This window comes from Globicephala melas, chromosome 8, assembly GCF_963455315.2.
Source record: "Globicephala melas chromosome 8, mGloMel1.2, whole genome shotgun sequence".
NCBI lineage: Eukaryota > Metazoa > Chordata > Mammalia > Artiodactyla > Delphinidae > Globicephala > Globicephala melas.
Window position 1 is genome coordinate 93,564,212 of NC_083321.1, and position 20,707 is coordinate 93,584,918.

Genomic DNA, 20,707 nt, shown 5'->3' on the forward strand with positions numbered 1-20,707 from the left:
AAGTCCTCATGATGGCCCTGCAGAGAACAGAAACATTCCTCAGGATCCTGCTACCTAGTCATGCAAATCCTAGGCACCCCTCTACCTATCCCCCAGGGCACTCAAATCACCTGGGGGTACTTGTCTTCCTAAGCTTTTCCTCAAGGCCCAGAATTTCTAAGGCTAGTTCCCAGGGACCTGCTTAATAAACAAGTTCCAGGTGATCAAGTTGCAGGTGATTCCCATATACATTAAAGTCTGAGAGTCACTGCTTTCGAGAATAACTTGATGATTTGCTGCTTGTTCTATTAAACTCAACCCTTCTCTCCTCACTGCTCCTAGATGGTACCACCCAGTCCATACCTTTAAATGCCATCTGGATGCTGGTGACTTCCAAACGCCCAAGCAGGACTTCTCCCTAACTCTGCTGCCTCCTGAGCAGCTCCATTTAGATGTCTAGCACGCATCTCAAAAATATGTCTGCAGCAGAACTCTTGACTCCCTCACACACTCATTCCTCCCCCAGTCTTCCCCTCCTGAGTAAATGCACCATCATTTACCCAGTTGTTCATAACAAAAAACCAGGAGTCATCCCTTCACAACCCACATCTGATCCATCAGGTAGGTCCTATCAGCTCCACCTTCCAAATAGATGGTGAACCCAACCACTTGTCACCACCCCCACATGATCATCCTGGTCAAATCCATTATCATGTCTCACCTGGACCACTGTTCATCCCCTTCCTGCCCCTCTATTTCCACTCCGGCTCCGTTAGTCTAATCAAGCATGATCTGTACAGTATACTTACTCTAGTGCAGTAGCCAACGTGATCTTTATAACATACGACTCAGGTCATGTTATTCCCCTGCTGGAAGCCCTCTCCTTTGCTCCTGGTCCAAATCCAGATGAGCTGGTATCTGCCCACTCTCTCGACACACCTGCTGCAGCCTCCCCCTGCCCACTCTGCTTCAAGCTAATTTCCATCTCAGGTCATTTGCCCTTGTTCCTCCCAGGTCTTATCCTGCATTCCCTCCTCATTTAATTCATGTGTCTCCTCAAATGGAGACTCTTTGAAGAAGTCTCTCCTCACCACCCTCCCCAAGTATCCGCCCCATCTCTACTTCATCCCTCTATCCCCAGCTTACTTCCTTCAGAGCACTTATCATTATCTGAAGTGACATGATTGATTTATGTGTTTATTTGCTCATAGTCTGTCTCTCCCAATAAAATATAAGATCTGTAAAGACAGGGACTTTATCTCTTTTGTTCACTCCTACATTCCCCAACTTCAGTTTGTATTTGTTGAAGGAATGAATGAGCAAGTAAATAAATGAACACAGACTTACAATATAAGGCTGTAAGTGCTGCCTTAGCCTAGACTGCCCCATCCAGAAGCAGAGCCTGATTCAAGGAATTGTGGGCAGGTGGTTTATTTAGAAGGCAATCAGAGGGAACAAGGGTGAGGGAACAGGAGAAGGAAAAGCCAAAACAAGAATATGTTATCAGGCTGGTCATGCTGAGAGCAACTGGACCCTGATCCCACTGGAATGTTTCTTGGAGCATAATAGAGGCCTCTTCCAACTGTCCCCTGAGCACTGACAGTAGAAGTCCTAATCCATCAGCTCCTGAACTTCACTGGCTGAGGCTTGCCCCAGAGATGTTGACTCATCTGTACTCTCGGGCTGCTGGTGAACAGGGCTGCATGGGCTCCCCCAGAACAGAAGGAGCCAGGGCAGAAAGCAAGTGATGTGCAGTGGGCACTGCAGAAGAGACTGGTTAGCACAAAGTCAGTCAGAGCCCACTCAGAACTGGCCAGAATCAGGGGTGGGGCCAAGAGGACGTAAGGGATCATAAGAAGCATCAGCTGAACGTGCTGTGATGGAGATGTGCACAGCGGTCCATAGGAGGGCCATTTGGTCCAGCTAGAGTGTTCAATGCACATTTGTTGGACTAAACTGAAAGGAGTAAAATACACGATTTATTAGATTATGCTAAGTGAGGTTGGGAGACTTCCAAAACTTGAGATATTGTAAGATCTGAGCCCACGGTTCAAACCTGGGGCAAAGAAACCACACATCTAGTAGAACAAGCACTGTGTGGCATGATACAATGGAGTGAAGAAAGCAAAACTTCCTCACATGGAGGAAGTGCCCATCAGTCCACCCAGGCTGAAAGGACCAATCCATGGACAAGCTTCCAAGCCAAGGTGGCTGGTCTGGAGATGCCCCAAGGGCAAAAGGGAAGAGGCAACACACCCAGGGAGTGAACAGAATGCTCAGGAGTGGAATGGAACTCAGGAGACCTGAGTTCTACCGTCACCCAGCTCAATCTTGTCATGCCTCAGTCTTCTCACCTGCCACATGGAGAGAGTAATCTTCAATCTGACTCCTCTCATGAATGCATTGGGCATACTGCTGTCATTGAACATACAACATTCCATGCTCATTTCACTGTGAGCTCTTGGAGAGCAGAGACTCCTCTTGATTTCTCTCTGTATCCTTCACACCCAACCAATGGCTAATATATAGCATAGGTGCTCAGTACATTTTTGGATGCATAAATGAATGCCTGAAGGAGTGGATTTCCTCACAGAGAAAAGCATGTGAAAGATGGTGAAGTAGTATAATGTCCACATATGAGATGGCAATGTGGTAATGGTAGCCTGAGGCTGAACGTATACTTGGGAGACATTAGACCGATCTGAAATGAAAGCAGTCAGGATATAAATTTGATTTTATTTTCAGGCTCGTCATCTTCTCGGCTTCATCATATTATACCATGATTATTCCCTTCTCTGCTGTTTTCACCCTATAGCTCTTAGGTGTTGGAGGGACTCAGAGCTACAGACTAAAGAGGAAGCCTAGAGCAAGGGGATGTGGTGAGGAGGCAAGGCAAGGGACCGTGAAAACATTGAACATGCAGCCATTCACCCCTTCAGCAAACATTCATTGAGCACCTGTCATGGGTGGGCCCTCTGGGAATACAGCCGGTGACAAGACACGATCTGTCTCTTCCTTGGCTCACCTCTGCAGTGGACACACACACACACACACACACACACACACACACACACACACTCTCAGAGGTGTCTCTGCCTCCCTCCTTCCCTGCCTCCCTCCCCCAGCACTGTGGAACTGAAGTCACCCACACTCTGAAATAGCCTTGCAGCTGGAAGGGGCCTGAGAATCCTTAAGTCCAGTGGCAGCCTTATACAAACAAGGCACCTGGGACCCACCAGCTCCTGGGGCTAGACCTGAAGATGAGGCTTCTTACATTTTCCACCCCTCTGCCTCTCTACGGCTCCCTGCTTGTGTATGAGAAACCTCATCCTAGGCTTTGGGGATGGGGAGACTACCCCCATGTCTCTGCAGGAAAAATCCAAGAGACAGGGAGTCTACCAGGATCTCTAGCACTTCCTCACCTGTTGTTTTGTTGGCCTGTTGCTACTCTGGGCAGACAGAACATTTTCACTTCTGGTCCCCAAGTGTGAGAATTCACCAGGCCACTAGCTTCCTGTTTTGTACCAGATCTGCTTAAATATCACTGTTTCTAGATGGTTTTTGATCACTAAGCACTTTAAAAAAGTAATGATAGACTGATCTACTCCCACTGTGAGGTTCTCAGAACCCTGGGCCAGAGAGAGGGACACCATAGACACTGGGCCCTCCATCCGTGGTCAGTGGCATGGAGCAAGGTCATTACAGCTGAAAAGGAAGCTACAGGAGAGCAGAGCTCCCCCCTCACCTGTCCAGCTACTTCATGGGTTTGGCCATTATCTCTCAAATAGAAAAAGTCACTGTGAGCACTTTCTCCAGATCTGTATCAGTTGATGATCAAAGGGGTGAACATGGTTGAGGACGGAAAGAGAAAATCGAAAGTTTTGGTTTTCCGAGCACCTGGGATTGGACCAGGGATGAAGCAACACCCAAGATTCCCTGAAGAGACTGAAGAATCTTTCAACATAATTTCCTGAGGAGTTCCTGGCTATGGCCAGAGCCGTGCAAGGTACCATAAAGAACTCAGAAAAAGTATAAGATCTGAATTTTGCCGCAAAAAGTACCCATCAAATAGGAGAAAGTGAGGTTAATCTCAAGAGAGACTGGATTCCTGCACAGTGCCTAGCACAGTTCCTGGCCTATTAGAGAAACTGCATGAATGAATAAATACAAGGGAATGATCAAGAATTAAGTTATGGTAGCCAGAGAGTATTTGTAATTAAAACTCAGAAGACAAGAAGATCCATAGATGTTGAAGAAGTTTCTCTGGAGAAGTGAAAATTGAGATGACCTAAAGAATGCACAGAATTTGATGATTTGGAGGTGAAAGGGGATATAAAAAATAAAAGAAAGAATGAGGAATGGGTCAGTGGGAAGCTCAGGGCTGAGGACAAGGCCTGAAGAGGCCAGGCTTCTGAGAAGCCCTTCTCACCACACGAGGGGACCTGGGAAAGAGATTAGAGACCAGAGCGAGGGGGCCAGGGAGCTCAGGGAGCTGCTAGCTTGGGCAGAGGCTAAAAGTGAGCAAGAGTTATAAAGACAACACATTCTTGCCTAGCCTTAAGCAAATCATTTCACCAGACCCTGAGCCTCTGTTCCCTCACCTGTGAGGCTGGGAGGATGAAGTGACACAGTGCATTTGAAGTCCCTGCTTTGCACAGATCTTTGTTCAGCAAATGTTAGCGTTTTACCTTCCTGCTCAAGAAGGGCTCGGTCGGGAATGGTCCAGTCTCGTGAGCTGGTCAGACCTAGCCAAGGTCAAAGAAAGACTGAGTAATATTTAGGATCCTAAACCATCAGGGTCTAAGGGAACTGCAGCCATCACCTTTCGGCTGCCACCTCCTGAGTTAGAGAGTTATAACTACACTTTGTAGTATACTTGCCTCTTTTGTGTATTGAATGCCTACCAAGTGACAGGTGCTGTGCTAAACACAGAGAGTACAGAGATTAGAAGGTGAAACTCTTTTTCTCCTTCAAGTAAAAGAGAGGAACCTTGGAGAAGTAGTCCAGTCCTCGATGGCCAGATGCTGAAATTGAAGCCCAGGGTGGTGAAGTGACAGCCCATGGCCACACAGCATGGCAGGACAGGTCAAGACCAGACCCTGTTCTACAGTGTTCAACCCTCCTCCCACCAGCCCCGAGATCAGGCTGCATCTGTGAGGCCTCAGATTCTACTCAGGCTCCAATGCAGTCAATGTGGCTGGCTGTGCAGCCTTAGGCAAAGCATACACCTCTCTGAGCCTCAGCCTCTCCATATGTAAAATGGGACCAGTAATCATCTCCACGTCACAAGGTTGCTACAAGGTTCAAGACACAGTATCGCGCATGGAAGTGCGTTGTACTCTGCAGACTGAGTATTGTATCAGCAGTTTCTGCTCTTCCTCATGTTACCTTGGCGTCTTTCTCTAGGACAAGGCAGCCTTCTGTGGCCAGAGAAACTGGGTGTTTCTCTCCACTCAGCAGGCATCTATTAAGCCCCGCCTATGGACTCCACTTTTAGCAGTTACTAAAAACCTGTGGGACGTAACCCTGCCTGATCGGGTGACCTCAAGTCTAGAGTCCTGAGGGAAGCCACAGGCAAGATGAGACTTAAGCCAACCGTGGAGACTAGATGTGGCTGGGGGTGGCGGGAGTGGGGAGGAGAAGGCATTCTAGGCAAAGGCAGCCCTGGCAAAGACACCAAAGAGGAACCTGGTGGCAGTGAACATGGGAAGGGCCACGGAACTGCTGACACTCGTGACCGCTTCCTGGCTCCTGGGGCCAGTGAGATGAGGAATAGTTAAGGGGAGAAGGAGGGCCTGGGGGGGGGGGGTCGGTGCTGGCACGGCCATGGGTCTGGGTGCCCAGCCAATGCCCACACCAACCAGATTTGAAGCCAGATTTCTCAGCATCTTCTCCCTTATCGTTTCTGAATCAGCTGGAATCTGCCCCCAACGGAAACATGTAGAATCAAGGGTAAAGAAAGCCGTGCTAGCCGGTCAGACTACGGAAGTCAGGAAAACGAGGGGGAGGCAGAGAGGACAGGGAACGCGTCAGAGGACCCAAAAAGAGGAAGTGGCCCAGTCTCAGTTCTGCTCCCAACTGAGGAGCAGAATGGAGGAAATACCCTCCTTTCTCCCAGCCCTCGGCAGCTGTCTCTGTCTCCTAACCTGAAGCCACCAAACCGGGGGCCGAGACCACTTGGGCTCTGGGCCCCATCCTTTCTGTTTTTCCCAAGGCCGCTGAGTTCTGAGCACTTTCAGGGGCCTAGGACAGTCCTGCCGGGGCTGCAGACCCAGGATCCACACTGAGCAGGGCATAGCTGAGAGTTTATTGAGGCTGGACACCCCCTGGGTTAAGCAATGGGGCTCAGCCCTCAGAACTGAAATGCAAGGAAGAAGGACACCAAAGTCAGCCCTTCCCCGGCAATAGGTCTTCAAGGAAGGGAGGGATCTAAAGTCACTGGGGGGCTCTTCCCCAGCCCCACCTACTCAGGAATAGAGGAGTTAGGGCCCAGCTGAAGACCTCCAAATCCGGAGCTTTGGTTTATTAAGCTGGAGCCTGGCTACATTGAGAGAATGGACCCCAGACCCCGGAGGGAAGTAAGGGGATAGCAGCTATAAGTCCCCTCTCCTTCCTTCCTTCCTTCCTTCCTTCCTTCCTTCCTTCCTTCCTTCCTTCCGCCCTCCCTCCCTCCCTCCCTCCCTCCCTTCCTCCCTCCCTCCCTCCCTCCTTCCCTTCCTTCCTTCCTTCCTTCCTCGGCAATCTGCTAGAACCCAAAGTAAGAAAGAAACCAGGCCTCAGGAAAGAGAGGATAGGAGGACAAATACCATGACTTCTCTCCTCCTCGCCTATCATGGTCCTGGGCTTCTGCATCTTGTCCACCTTGTTGCTGGGACATGGGCAGGGAGACCAGTGTCTGGTAGTTCTAACTGCAGTTTCAGCAGTGGCAGGGCCCCCTCAGGCCCTGCTCCATCCACAGCTGCCCCAGGAACTCAATCTCTCTGGATTGAACAACTCTGCATTAAGTACCTACTAAGCTGACATCCCAGTTCAGGCCCCACCTCGGGTCCAGTAGGGCACAGACCGGAGGAAGGAGTGATGACACACGAACAAACTGTTCTCCTGTCACAAAGCTACACTTGGTTCTTGATTTCCCGTGCGCACGATCTGTTTTTCTCAGGCTAACCTTGGTTCCTCTTCCCCACTCCATTTCTGGTCCACTTTCCACATCACAAGGCAGGCCTTGCATGGGAAATGGAGAACATGGGAGACTGAGCTTGCCACACCATGCCCACCCCATCACAGGAAGCTAAAAACAAGAATGTGTTTCTAGACCGTTCTCAGCACCGCCCTCAAAATTGTTTGGGAGGCACCAAGGCTGGTCAGAAGCAGGGAAAACAGGCCCCGGTGGTGGACATGTGTGTGGGAGGGCATGAGGGGTTGGGGGACTTGCTGAAAGTGCCGGAACCAAGTTCGAGTCAAGGCCTAAGCTCAGCCTTCAGCCCTTAGGGGAACTTGGCTTCTGGTAGGAAGGTTGAAAGTGGAATCACCCTCCCTCCCGCATGACTTTGCCTATGGAGGATGTGACAGGTTTTCTGGCCCTTGTGTCAGTCCTGCAGGGAAGTGACTGGGGATGCCCCAGGTAGCAGGCCCCACCCACAGCGGCCAGCTGGGCACCTGGAACTCCGCCCGCAGGCTCAGAGGCCTCCCGGGAATCAGCCCTTTCTCGCTGGGACGCGGCCATCTCTGTTTCTGTGAGAAAGCCACCGTGACTCCACAGGCTCTGTCCCCAGAGGCCTGACTCTCCTGGGGGACTCTCATGCCACAGGCTGGTGGTGTCCCCAGAGAAAACTCCTCAGTGTTCACAAGAGGGGGTCAGGCCAGGCCTTGAAGACCTAGGGGTGGAGGCAGGGGAGGCTGGGAGGGGCAGGTGCTGAGCCAGGAGCCTCCTCCTGCAGAAAGAAAAAAAGGGAAAGTGACAAAGAGATGAGTCTCGGGAAAGATTCCTCTAAACCATCACATCAGGGCAGAGGGAGGAACACGCGGAAGAGGTGAGTGTGGGGTCCTGTGGGGAAGAGATGAGAGAGAAACTGAGGGTCTGTGAGGGACTCCTGGAGGGAGGAAATGTTTAGATGAGAGAAAGCAACTGAGCTGTGAAGAGGGATGGGCTTGAAGGCGGGCGAGGAAAGGTGTGACCAAAGGGTCAGCCAGCCAGGAAACAGGCATGGCTCCTGGGCTTAGAAAGTTCAGAAGCTCTACAGCAATGCTTCTTGGAGAGGGTGGCCATCTGGAATCTTCATCTCAGAGCAAAGGGTTGAGATACAAAGCTCTATTCTAGAAATTTCCATCTGATCAGAAATAGAACTTCCCCAGGAAAGAAAGGCAGGACATGGGTCAAGTGGAAAAGGAGCGGCCCAGGGCTAGCAGGAGGTGGGGAGTGGGAGACAGCACAACCCCAGGCCTTCATTCCTGAGATCGTCCCCTACAGCACTCACTCTCCAGGAGGCGAGGGATGAACCAAATCACCTCCGGGTTCCAAGCAGTCCTTGGTGCTAGGCTTGGGTGCCTGGACCATCTGAGGACCACACTGGGACATCAGACTCACTCAGCTCACCAACCTTCCACTCACCTCTCTGGGGCTCCAGAAAGCTGCTGCTACCCTCATCAGACCAACCTGTTGGAGAACTTCATGGAGCTGCCATCCGGCCACTGATGGTGAAGGGTGGACCCATCTCCAGATCCTTCATGTTCCTGAGAAAGGTGAGCCAATCAAGTTACTGGGGCTGAGAACAAGACCTTTCCCTGGGACCAGAGCATGGGAAGAACTTCTAGCAGTGACTCACTGACTCACTGGCTTATCTTCCAGAATCAGAGCTACCCCATCTCTCAGGCCAGATGAGAAGCTGCCATGTGACAAAGAGCAGATGAGATGACTTATCACAAGAGGAGTTTCCAAACCCCACACCCTGAAGGCCTGATTGTCTTCATTTGACAGCATCTTATGCCTGAGATTAAATTATCTGTAATCAGGCAGGTGTCCACCACAGACAGTGAAATGCTTGAAGACAGAAGCTATGCCCAGTTATCTTTGTACCCTTAGAAACTAACACCACAATACCTGCTACACTAGATCTTTACCGAATACACGATGGGTGAATGAATAAAGGAATGAATGGATGGTTGGATGGTGCCTGCCCAGGGGTGGATGCTAAGAGGAGCACTATCATTTGGATCTTACATGGTCCTGTCCATGTTCAAGTTTTCGTTCATGGAACTTTCTAGATGGACCCTGGCTCCTTCCTTTTCTCTTGTTTGTTTAGGGACATGGGGAGGACACAGGGAAGGCGAGCAGTGAATTTGAGTTCCATCTTTGGTTCTTTCTCAAGCATACCTAACCCCCCATGCCCATCCCACCCAGATCTGCCCTGAATCTACTCACCGGATTTGGTACAAGTTGAAGACAAAATTAGACCCTAGAAAGACAATCAGAAAAGAGAGGGTTAGTACCTACAGGGAGAGTGGTCCATCACTCTTCTGGGAGCATCTAGTTCTCCCTCACCCCTGTCTGGAAGGTGTGGGGTGGCTAGGCAGGGCTGCAGGATGCCATGGGAGGTTCCCAGTCCCTCAGCGTCTGCCCTCCTGCCCCAGACCCATGGGTACACCCCTTCCTCCCAGACAGAACCACCAGTCTCTGAGGATAGATCCTGCCACTGGGGATCCCTCCATCAGGGGCACTGATTACTCTGCGAAGGAGGCTTGAATCCAGACTCTGTGACTTTAGCCTCATCCTCATCTATAAAAAAGAGAGACTAAAAATTTCATCTTCGCATGTAATTTTAAAAAAAATCATACTAGGCTTGTGCATTGGCACATAGTAGGTGCTCAACAGACATCCACGGAAGCTGTTGAACTTAACTGCAGATCTGGGAGATGTCCTCTGCCTCTTGGCACTCCAGCGTGCCCTCCCAGTCCTCCTGGGTCCTATGGGAAGGGCAGATATGGATCAGAGCTGGGAGCAGCCCAGCAAATTCCAGGACACGCCCAGTGAGGCTGACGCATCAGCAAGCTTAGGAGAGAGTCCCAAGAGAGGGCAGGGCAAGAGAGGCTCTAGGAGCCAGGGTAGGAGACAGCTGCAGCTTGGCCTGTCTAGCACATCACCCTCAGCCTTGTGGCCCGCACAGGCCTGGGAGGTGGACTCCTGTGAGCTCTGAAGGACAAGGAAGCTGACTGCTTGCTGGGGGAGAAGAGCCTCCACTCCCTCAGTAAAGGCCCCACCCGCTCCCCCCACACACCTCAAGCGCTCAGCCACCCACCCAAGTCTTCAACCACCGCGGCCACCACAGGAAATATTTTTGCATGACTCCGTGCTGAAGAGTTTGCAGCCCCGCCTGGCCTGAGCCCTCTCGCGGCCCCGTACTCCAACTGACTGCATCATGTTCCAAATGTCCTCTCCTCCCTCCCCACTGCCATCAAAATGACTGTCCCCTGGGAATCTGGATCCTGGCCAGCTAGTTCAGCTAAGTCATGCTAAGATGTGAATGTCTGATACCTGATTTTTTAGAGTCAGCTTGTTTCTCCAAAGTAACAGTCCTCTGACAGTAGAGATAATTTGGAGCTGGGAAGCCTTCCTGAAGCTGTAGGCTTTCTCCGTGTTGAAAAAGGCACTGCTGTTTGGGGAGAAGCCCAGGACGTCTCTCCTCTGCATGAAGCAGGAAGGGCAGCCTGGAGGGCCCCCGAGAGCAGAGACACACAGATCCTTGATCCTCTGCCCACAAAGCCCTCGTATGTGGTAGCAGGGTGTTAACCCCTGGGCTCTGTTTGCTGCTTATACTTATCACTTCTTCCCTGTTTGTGGTATGAGCTCTTGGTTAGATTTATATTTTATCTGTAAAGGCAAACCAAGAAAAAGAGCGAAAGAGAGGGAGGGAGAGAGAGAGAGAGACTGGAAACGTGCTGAAGCAGAAGTAGAGCAGGAAACCAGGTTTGTAGGGAGAAGCTGACCATGGGGGCACACGGAGACAACCCACCCCTGCTGGGGCAGGGAAGGAAGAGGCAGGGCAGCCCCACTCCTGCTGGATGAGGGGCCAGGAGTGTGAAAGAATCATCTGATTCCCCATCTCCATGGCTTGGTGTCTTGAGGCTCCAGAGGTGTCCCCAAGAGGCCAGAGGTGCAAGGTTATGCACAGCCTTTGGTACCGCAGGCTTGCACGCGAAGCCCATGCCCATCGTTTGCAAAATGTGGGACCCGAGCAAACCCCTGTCCCTCGCAAGACTTCAATTTGCTCTTATGAAAAATAAGCATAATAATGAACACACATGGAGTTGTGGTGATTAGTGGAGATGCCATATATAGAGCACTTGGGAGAGGACCTGGCATACAGGAAGTGTTCAGTAGATGTTAATTACATCATTACTGTTGTTGTCATAATTATCATCAAGTAGTGAATTGTATTCTTAAATATTTCACAATTTCCCCCACCCTAGCCTTTCCCTCTCCCATGCCCCTGATCCTTCTTCCCATTAAAGCAGCCACGTTATTCTCTGAGAGAGTATGACAGCCAAATGCAGGGAGAAAGGGTCTCTCCTCCTACTTTTAGATTCCAAAAGCCCAGACCCTTAGAGAAATGGCAAGGATTCCCAACATAGACAAGAGACGAACAGAACCAAGATTACTCTTCTCAGTATACTAGGGGAAAATTTCCAGCCTGGGGGAGGGGAAGGGAGAAAGTGAGGTAAGAGAGATGGGAAAAAAGCACTGGAAAACATTGAAAAGATGTCAATGGGCCACAGAGAAAAAGTCCTTACTCCCCGATCGAAGTGGAGCCCCGGGGAGGCAACAGAATTCCCAGGTAGAGTTGTGGGATCCGAGAGCTGGACTGAGCCCCAGAGAGACAGCAGGAGCCCAGTAAGGGAGACCTTCAAGATGGTGGAGGAGTAAGACGTGGAGATCACCTTCCTCCCCATAAATACACCAGAAATGCATCTACACGTGGAACAACTCCTACAGAACACCTACCGAACGCTGGCAGAAGACCTCAGACCTCCCAAAAGGCAAGAAACTCCCCACGTACCTGGGCAGGGCAAAAGAAAAAAGGAAAAACAGAGACAAAAGAATAGGGACGGGACCTGCAACAGTGGGAGGGAGCTGTGAAGGAGGAAAGGTTTCCACACACTAGGAAGCCCCTTCACTGGTAGAGAAGTGGTGGGGGGGGCGGGCTTCAGAGCCACGGAGGAGAGCGCAGCAACAGGGGTGCGGAGGGCAAAGCGGAGAGATTCCCACACAGAGGATCGGTGCTGACCAGCACTCACCAGCCCGAGAGGCTTGTCTGCTCACCCGCCGGGGCGGGCGGGGCTGGGAGCTGAGGCTCGGGCGAGGTCAGACCCCAGAGAGAGGACTGGGGGTGGCTAAGTGAACACAGCCTGAAGGGGGCTAGTGCGCCACGGTTAGCCGGGAGGGAGTCCGGGAAAAAGTCTGCACCTGCCTAAGAGGCAAGAGACCATTGTTTCGGGATGCACGAGGAGAGGGGATTCAGAGCACCGCCTAAACGACCTCTAGAGACGGGCATGAGACGCTAAGGCTGCTGCTGCCGCCACCAAGAAGCCTGTGTGCGAGCACAGGTCACTATCCACAACCCCCTTCCGGGGAGCCTGTGCAGCCCGCCACTGCCAGGGTCCCGGGATCCAGGGACAACTTCCCCGGGAGAACACACGGCGCGCCTCAGGCTGGTGCAACGTCATGCCGGCCTCTGCCGCAGGCTCGCCCTGCACTCCGTACCCCTCCCTTCCCCCGGCCTGAGTGAGCCAGAGCCCCCAGTCCACTGCTCCTTGAACCCCGTCCTGTCTGGGCGGGAACAGACGCCCTCCGGCAACCTACATACAGAGGTGGGTCCAAATCCAAAGCTGAACCCCAGGAACTGTGCAAACAAAGAAGAAAAAGGGAAATCTCTCCCTGCAGCCTCAGGAGCAGCGGATTAAATCTCCACAATCAACTTGAGGTACCTGCATCTGTGGAATACCTGAATAGACAACGGATCATCCCAAAATTGAGGCGGTGGACTTTGGGAGCAACTGTAGACTTGGGGTTTGCCTTCTGCATCTAATCTGTTTCTGGTTTTATGTTCATCTTAGTTTAGTATTTAGAGTTTATTATCATTGGTGGATTTGTTTATTGATTTGGTTGCTCTCTTCCTTTTTTTTTTTTGCGGTACGCGGGCCTCTCACTGTCGTGGCCTCTCCCGTTGCGGAGCACAGGCTCCGGACGCGCAGGCTCAGCGGCCATGGCTCACGGGCCCAGCCGCTCTGCGGCATGTGGGATCTTCCCGGACCGGGGCACGAACCCGTGTCCCCTGCATCGGCAGGCGGACTCTCAACCACTGCGCCACCAGGGAAGCCCGCTCTCTTCCTTTTTTTATATATATATATAAATTTTTTTTTCGTTTTTCTCTTTTTGTGAGTGTGTATGTGTATGCTTCTTTGTGTGATTTCATATGCATAGCTTTGCTTTTACCATTTGTCCAAGGGTTCTGTCTGTCCTTTTTGTTTTTAGTATAGTATTTAGCGCATGTTATCATTGGTGGATTTGTTTATTGGTTTGGTTGCTCTCTTCTTTCTTTCTTTTTATATAACTTTTTAATTTTTATTTTTAATAATTTTTTTACTTTAATAACTTTTTAAAATTTTATTATTATTTTCTTTCTTTCTTTTTTTTCCTCCCTTTTCATTTGAGCTGTGTGGCTGACAGGGTCTTGGTGCTCCGGCCGGGTGTCAGGCCTGTGCCTCTGAGGTGGGAGAGACGAGTTCAGGACATTGGTGCACCAGAGACCTCCCGGCTCCACGTAATATCAAACGGCGAAAGCTCTCCCAGAGATCTCCATCTCAATGCTAAGACCCAGCCCCACTCAACAACCAACAAGCTACAATGCTGGACACCCTATGCCAAACAACTAGCAAGACAGGAACACAACCCCACCCATTAGCAGAGAGGCTGCCTAAAATCATAATAAGGTCACAGACACCTCAAAACACACCACTGGACGCAGTCCTGCCCAACAGAAAGAAAAGATCCAGCCTCATCCACCAGAACACAAGCACCAGTCCCCCCCGCACCAGGAAGCCGACACAACCCACTGAACCAACCTTAGCCACTGGGGTCAGACACCAAAAACAACAGAAACTACAAACCTGCAGCCCTACCCCAAACACAGTAAGTTAAGCAAAATGAGAAGACAGAGAAACACACAGCAGTTGAAGGAGCAAGGTAAAAACCCACCACACCAAACAAATGAAGAGGAAATAGGCAGTGTACCTGAAAAAGAATTCAGAGTAATGATAGTAAAATGATCGAAAATCTTGGAAATAGAATGAAGAAAATGCAAGAAATGTTTAACAAGGACCTAGAAGAACTAAAGAGCAAACAAACAATGATGAACAACACAATAAATGAAATTAAAAATTCTCTAGAAGGAATCATAGCAGAATAACTGAGGCAGAAGAACGGATAAGTGACCTGGAAGATAAAATAGTGGGAATAACTACCACAGAGCAGAATAAAGAAAAAAGAATGAAAAGAATTGAGGACAGTCTCAGAGAGCTCTGGGACAACATTAAATGCACCAACATTCAAATTATAGGGGTCCCAGAAGAAAAAGAGAAAAAGAAAGGGACTGAGAAAATATTTGAAGAGATTGTAGTTGAAAAGCAAATATTTTCTCCATTCTGAGGGTTGTCTTTTCATCTTGTTTATGGTTTCCTTTGCTGTGCAAAAGCTTTTAAGTTTCATTAGGTCCCATTTGTTTATTTTTGTTCTTATTTCATTACTCTAGGAGGTGGATCAAAAAAGATCTTGCTATGATTTATGTCAACTAAAAATAGAATTACCATATGATCCAGCAATCCCACTACTGGGCATATACCCAGAGAAAACCATAATTCAAAAAGACACATGCACCCCAATGTTCACTTTAGCACTATTTACAATAGCCATGTCATGGAAGCAACCTAAGTGTCCATTGACAGATGAATGGATAAAGAAGATGTGGCACATATATACAATGGAGTATTACTCAGCCAAAAAAGGAAAAAACTGAGTTATTTGTAGTGAGGTGGATGGACCTAGAGTCTGTCATACAGAGTGAAATAAGTCAGAAAGAGGAAAACAAATACCGTATGCTAACACATATATATGGAATCTAAAAAAACAAAAAAAATTGTTCTGAAGAGCCTAGGGGCAGGACAAGAATAAAGACGCAGGTGTAGAGAACGGAATTGAGGACACGGGGAGTAGGAAGGGTAAGCTGGGACGAAGTGAGAGAGTGGCATGGACATATATACACTACCAAATGTAAAATAGATCGCTAGTGGGAAGCAGCTGCATAGCACAGGGAGATCAGCTAGGTGCTTTGTGACCACCTAGAGGGGTGGGATAGGGAGGGTGGGAGGGAGGCGCAAGAGGGAGGGGATATGGAGATATATGTATACATATAGCTGATTCACTTTGTTATACAGCAGAAACTAACACAATATTTCAAAGCAATTATACTCCAATAAAGATGTTAAAAATAAAATAAAGGAAGTTTACAGGAAGAGAAAGATTTAGGAAGCAAACTGAAGAACACATAATATTTTTATGGAGATAATATATTCAATAGAAACAGAAAGTAATAGAATAGATATCATTAAAAAGTAAATTACTAACAAAGAAAAAACTTGAGGAAAGCACAGAGGATGGGAAGAAAAATACAAAGCGATTAAAGAAATTAGAGGAAAAACTAATACTTATGGAAGACCAAGATAATCCTACTAAGGAAAATTGGCAATCCTGAGGTAGAGAACCCAATAAATTAAATAGAAAATGTTTTCAAATATATAGTAAAAGAGAATTTCCCTGAATGGGGGGTGGGGTGGGGTGGGGAATGGCATCTGCCAATTAAGTGTATACCAGGTTCTAGGAAATATTGATTCAGAATACTGAAGATCAATGTACATTCTAATTAAAGTGCTGTTCCAGTTATTAAGCTATTGTTTCTCAACTTCAAGCCCACCCTCTATATCCAGTTTTGTGATGTTACAGCTGGGACTCTGCAGACCCCATTTCTCCTTTGCCAGACAGGGGAGGTTCTGCCGATAGAGGTTGACACCGGGAGACTGAAAGACTGGAGGATAAAGAAGGGACTTGCTCAGTTCTGTCTACTTCCCGTTGTCTTCTTGTGGATTTCCTACTACTGTCAGCATCACCTATTGCTTCTTTTTCACCCCAGCAGTTTCTTCTACAGTTGGGTCTAGTTTTCAGTTTTTCCAAAGTCATAAAACCAGTCTCATTACTCCCTACCCTCCGCTCCAGAAGCATGAGCATCAGACAGTCAAAGCCCCGTCCCCCAAAGGTCTGAGGTTCTCCTCAAATCTCCATGTTTTAATAGTTCCAGGTTCTTTACTTTGTTCTCCCAGTCCTACGGGTAGTAGCTCTTCTTGCAATTGCTACCTCCATGATACCTTAGTATTCTCTATCTGCCTTATCACTTAGCTAGGTAGCAATTCTCTATAATAAATTCTCTCTGTTAAAATACCTGGTAAGGTTTCTGTTTCCTTTACTGGACCCTGACTTTCCAGGCAGAAATATAAAAACCTTTTAGGGGAAGGGCAGGGTGATGAAACATAATTTAGGCTGATCTCAGCTTTCTTCACAGAAAATTAATGCCAGGAGACAACAGATCATTGTCTACAAAGTTCTAAGGGGAAAAGAAAAAAGTGAAACCCCAGAAATATTTTATCCAGCCAAGGTATTGATCAAATATAAAGACAATAGGCAGACATTCTCAAATATAAAAGAACTTAAGGAACAGAATCACTGTTTTTTGTCCCAACTGCAGTTGGTGGGGAGAATGGCACCAGAATGGCCCTGAGCAAGATGAAGAGGGTGTCTGTGGTGGAGAGCTGTTTAATGCAAGGTGTCTGATTCCACGTGGGGTGAGGAAGATGTCCATGAGGAGGGGATGCCTGGTATGAGGAGTCAGGTAAAAGAGGAAAGAGGAAGGTAGTCAAACATGGGATGTCAGGTACCAAGCAGGGTGATAAGGGTATCAGTGCTGGAGAGGGGAGCAGCAGAGATAGGAATTGATTATAACAGAGGATTCATCCAAAAAGTAAATATATTAAGAAAAATGGAAGCCAGATTTCTCACTATTGGGAAAAGGAATTACAAATACAAAAATGGAGCAACCTAGACTAAGCCTTGCGGTATTAGATTGGATTGGAGTTATTAATGTGAATTCACGTTTTCTACATATACAAATAGGTACAGAAATAAATGTTGACGTGTATATATGTAGCTCTATCTTCTAAGAGGACTTGAGAGCAATTATGACTCAATATCAGTGAACACATCTACCACCAAAATCTTGGCTTCTAAATGCCATTTTTCACTGTAAGAAACCAGGGCTCTTTGGATAAAGGGCTGATTTCAGACTGACGGGGAAAATACAAGATGAACTTGAAAACCTTCTTGTGTCTCCCATCTCCAAAAAAGAAAGCCCTAAAGAATACTGGGGACATGTCAAAAAGACATATAAGCCAGCTTCTATTGGCCAAATCATGATAGTTGAAGCATCAGAATAAATCATTACATAACAACACATTGACTAAAACAGAAACCATAAATCCATACAAATATTAATTAACTAATTAAAAGTTTATAAAAATAGAGTTGCCACATGATCCAGCAATCCCACTTCTGAACAGTTATCCAGACAAAACTATAATTCAAAAAGATACATGCACCCCTATGTTCATAGCAGCACTATTCACAACAACCAAGACATGAAAACAACCTAAATGTCCATCAACAAATGAATGGATAAAGAAGATGTGTTACATATAAACAATGGAATACTACTCAGCCATAAAAAAGAATGAAATAATGCCATTTGCAGCAACATGGATGGACCTAGAGATTATCATACTAAGTGAAGGAAGTCAGAAAGAGGAATACAAATACCATATGATGTCACTTATATGTGGAATCTAAAATATGACACAAATGAACTTATCTGTGAAGTAGAAACAGACTCACAGACATAGATAACAGACTTGTGGTTGCCAGGGGGGAAGTGGGTGGGGGAGGGATGGATTGGGAGTTTGGGATTAGCAGATGCAAACTACTATATATAAAATAGACAAAAAACAAGGTTCTACTGTATAGCACAGGGAACTATGTTCAATATCCTGTGATAAAGCATAATGGAAAAGAATATGAAAAAGAATGTACATATATATGTATGTGTGTATAACTGAATCACTTTGCTGTACAGCAGAAATTAACACAACATTGAAAATCAACTATACTTTGATCAAATAAATTTTTTAAAAAGTTTAGTGCCTAATGGCATATTTACATGGTTTCAAAGTCCCTCCCCGCAAAATACCTTTTAATAATAAAGAGAAGGCTTCCCTGGTGGCGCAGTGGTTGAGAGTCCGCCTGCCGATGCAGGGGTCCGGGAAGATCCCACATGCCGCGGAGCGGCTGGGCTCGTGAGCCATGGCCGCTGAGCCTGCGCGTCCGGAGCCTGTGCTCCGCAACGGGAGAGGCCACAACAGTGAGTGGCCCGCGTACCGCCAAAAATAATAATAATAATAATAATAAAGAGAAAGAAGAGTAACTTTACAGAGGGGAAGCCTGGCAAACACCACAATAATCAAGTGATCAAAGTGAACATCATCAATATGACACAAACACAAACGGTGTGCCTTCTGCTACGACGCAATATGAAGCACACAACGTCACTTCCGTGACATTATTGCCAAAGACGTAGAACCCAAGCCTCAGAGTGCGGAGACATCATACAAACCCGAATTGAGGGCATTTTACGCAATAGCTGGCCTGCAATCTTCCACTGTAAAAGTCATAAAAATCAAGAGAAGATTGAGGAAATGTTCCAGACGGAAGCAGACTAGAAAGACCTGAGAACTAAATGCAACCTGTGATTCTGAATTGGATTCTTTTTCTATAAAAGCCATTATGGGGGCAATTGACAAAACTTGAAGAATCTAAGGATTAGATGGAAATAATGTATTGATTTAATTTTCTGATTTTGATCATTGTATCATGGTTATGTAGGGAAATGTCTTTATAGGGAACAGACTCTAGAGTATTCAGGTGTGATAGGGCATTAGGTCAATAACTTACTCTCAAATTATTCAGGGAGAAAAAGGTTTGGTTTACTTTCTAAAAAATATATTTCTAACTTTTCTGTAAACTCTTAATCATTTCAAAATATAATTTGATAATTTTTTACATGTGGCTGGTCTCTATTTACTGATTTACAAAATCTCAAGACATTTTGTAAACGAAAAAGCAAAGTTTAAATGGATACAGTATAGGGCTTCCCTTGTGGCGCAGTGGTTGAGAGTCCGCCTGCCGATGCAGGGGACACGGGTTCGTGCCCCGGTCCGGAAGGATCCCACATGCCGCGGAGCGGCTGGGCCCGTGAGCCATGGACGCTCACGGTAATTGGTAGGTTATGAAGGTTACTTCATAACCTCACCCCGTGGGATATGTTTTAAAATCTACTCTCCTGTTTGGTTCTAAGACCTTTGACAAGCATTTTCCAATGATTTTGGAGGTAATAAGTTTGAATAGGATTTAGACTTGATAAGCTCCTGTGTGTTTTCTTCCATATTCCTTTACGTGCTGCCTTATTAACACAGTCAAGGGGCTTCTCCTATTGTTGTTATTGTCACTGTTGTTTTGACTTCCTGATAATGTCCTTGTAAAATCAAGAAAGTCTGGAGCAAGACTCACATTTATTCACACATGGAATGGTTAAGACAGACTTTAGTTTTCAATGATCTCTTGATAACAAATGAAGAGAGAAGCCTCCTTCTCTCAAGGCACTTAAATATGAAAGTTTCAAAAGGCACCTCAGAGGAAAGTTTACATGAAGTTTCAGAAGACTGTCTGACAGCAAGAAATCCCTTGCAGAATTCTAGAATCGCTTGGCAATACAGAACGGAAATTAAGAGTTTGGGTGCTGGTGCCAAACACACATGAGTTTGAATCTCAGCTTTACCATTTACTTACAATGTGTCCTTGAGCAAGGGACTTAATCCCTCTAAAACTCAGTTTATTTATCTGTGAAATAAAAATAAAATTATCTACTGTCTATTATAGATTTTTTTGGAAATAATATGTGTCTACCACAAAGAGAGCACTTAATAAGTATTAACCATAGTAATTGTTGCCGTTGCTGTTGGTTACTTTAAAAAAAATAACTGCTTTCTCAATCTCACAGTTCTAAATATGGATTAAAACAGACTCATGGTCCACAATGTCAAGCGTAAAAGTAAAAGGGAAATGGCTGTTTTCTATATGCACCATGATATTCATCACAAGAATCTTAAGAAGGAGGAGCCAGCCACCTTATCACAACATTAGCCCAAGGATGGAGCTGTTAGTGAAAATTCCCTTGGAATATGTGTCCATCGAGCTGCCCATTACTCTGTAAGTGGTTCTAAAGGTTCAATTGCTGTTTAGCAAATGAAGAAACATCTATTCAAGAACATCTACAAAAATTTGGTAAGAAAAGTAAGAATGTGTGGTATTTGAACCAAGACCATGGCCTCCCTCCTTTCACTCAGCTCATCAAGGCAGAAACTCCACTCCAGGCTTCTGCTTCCAAGAACACAGGTCTCCCTCTCCCCACAGTAACCAGCTAGAGGGCTTTTTTCCCAGGAAGAACAGGACTTCAGCATTTCTCAT

General features: G+C 47.1%; 1 protein-coding gene across 2 annotated transcripts in view; it reads right to left on the minus strand.

The window, feature by feature from the left end:
• Positions 1–20,707, minus strand: part of TMPRSS13 (transmembrane serine protease 13) — a 170,454-nt gene that overhangs the window by 95,178 nt on the left and 54,569 nt on the right. Inside the window, exons 2-3 of one of the 2 annotated variants that reach the window (XM_060304121.1) lie at positions 9,398–9,431; positions 8,633–8,709 (exon numbers count right to left, since the gene is read on the minus strand). Coding sequence is in view for 1 of the 2 variants with exons in the window: in XM_060304120.1 (XP_060160103.1) it covers positions 8,588–8,623 (36 nt within the window). In the remaining variant the exon portion in view is untranslated. Of the gene's footprint in view, positions 1–8,587; positions 8,710–9,397; positions 9,432–20,707 lie in introns of both variants that reach the window. The other variant, XM_060304120.1, reaches the window with a different exon arrangement.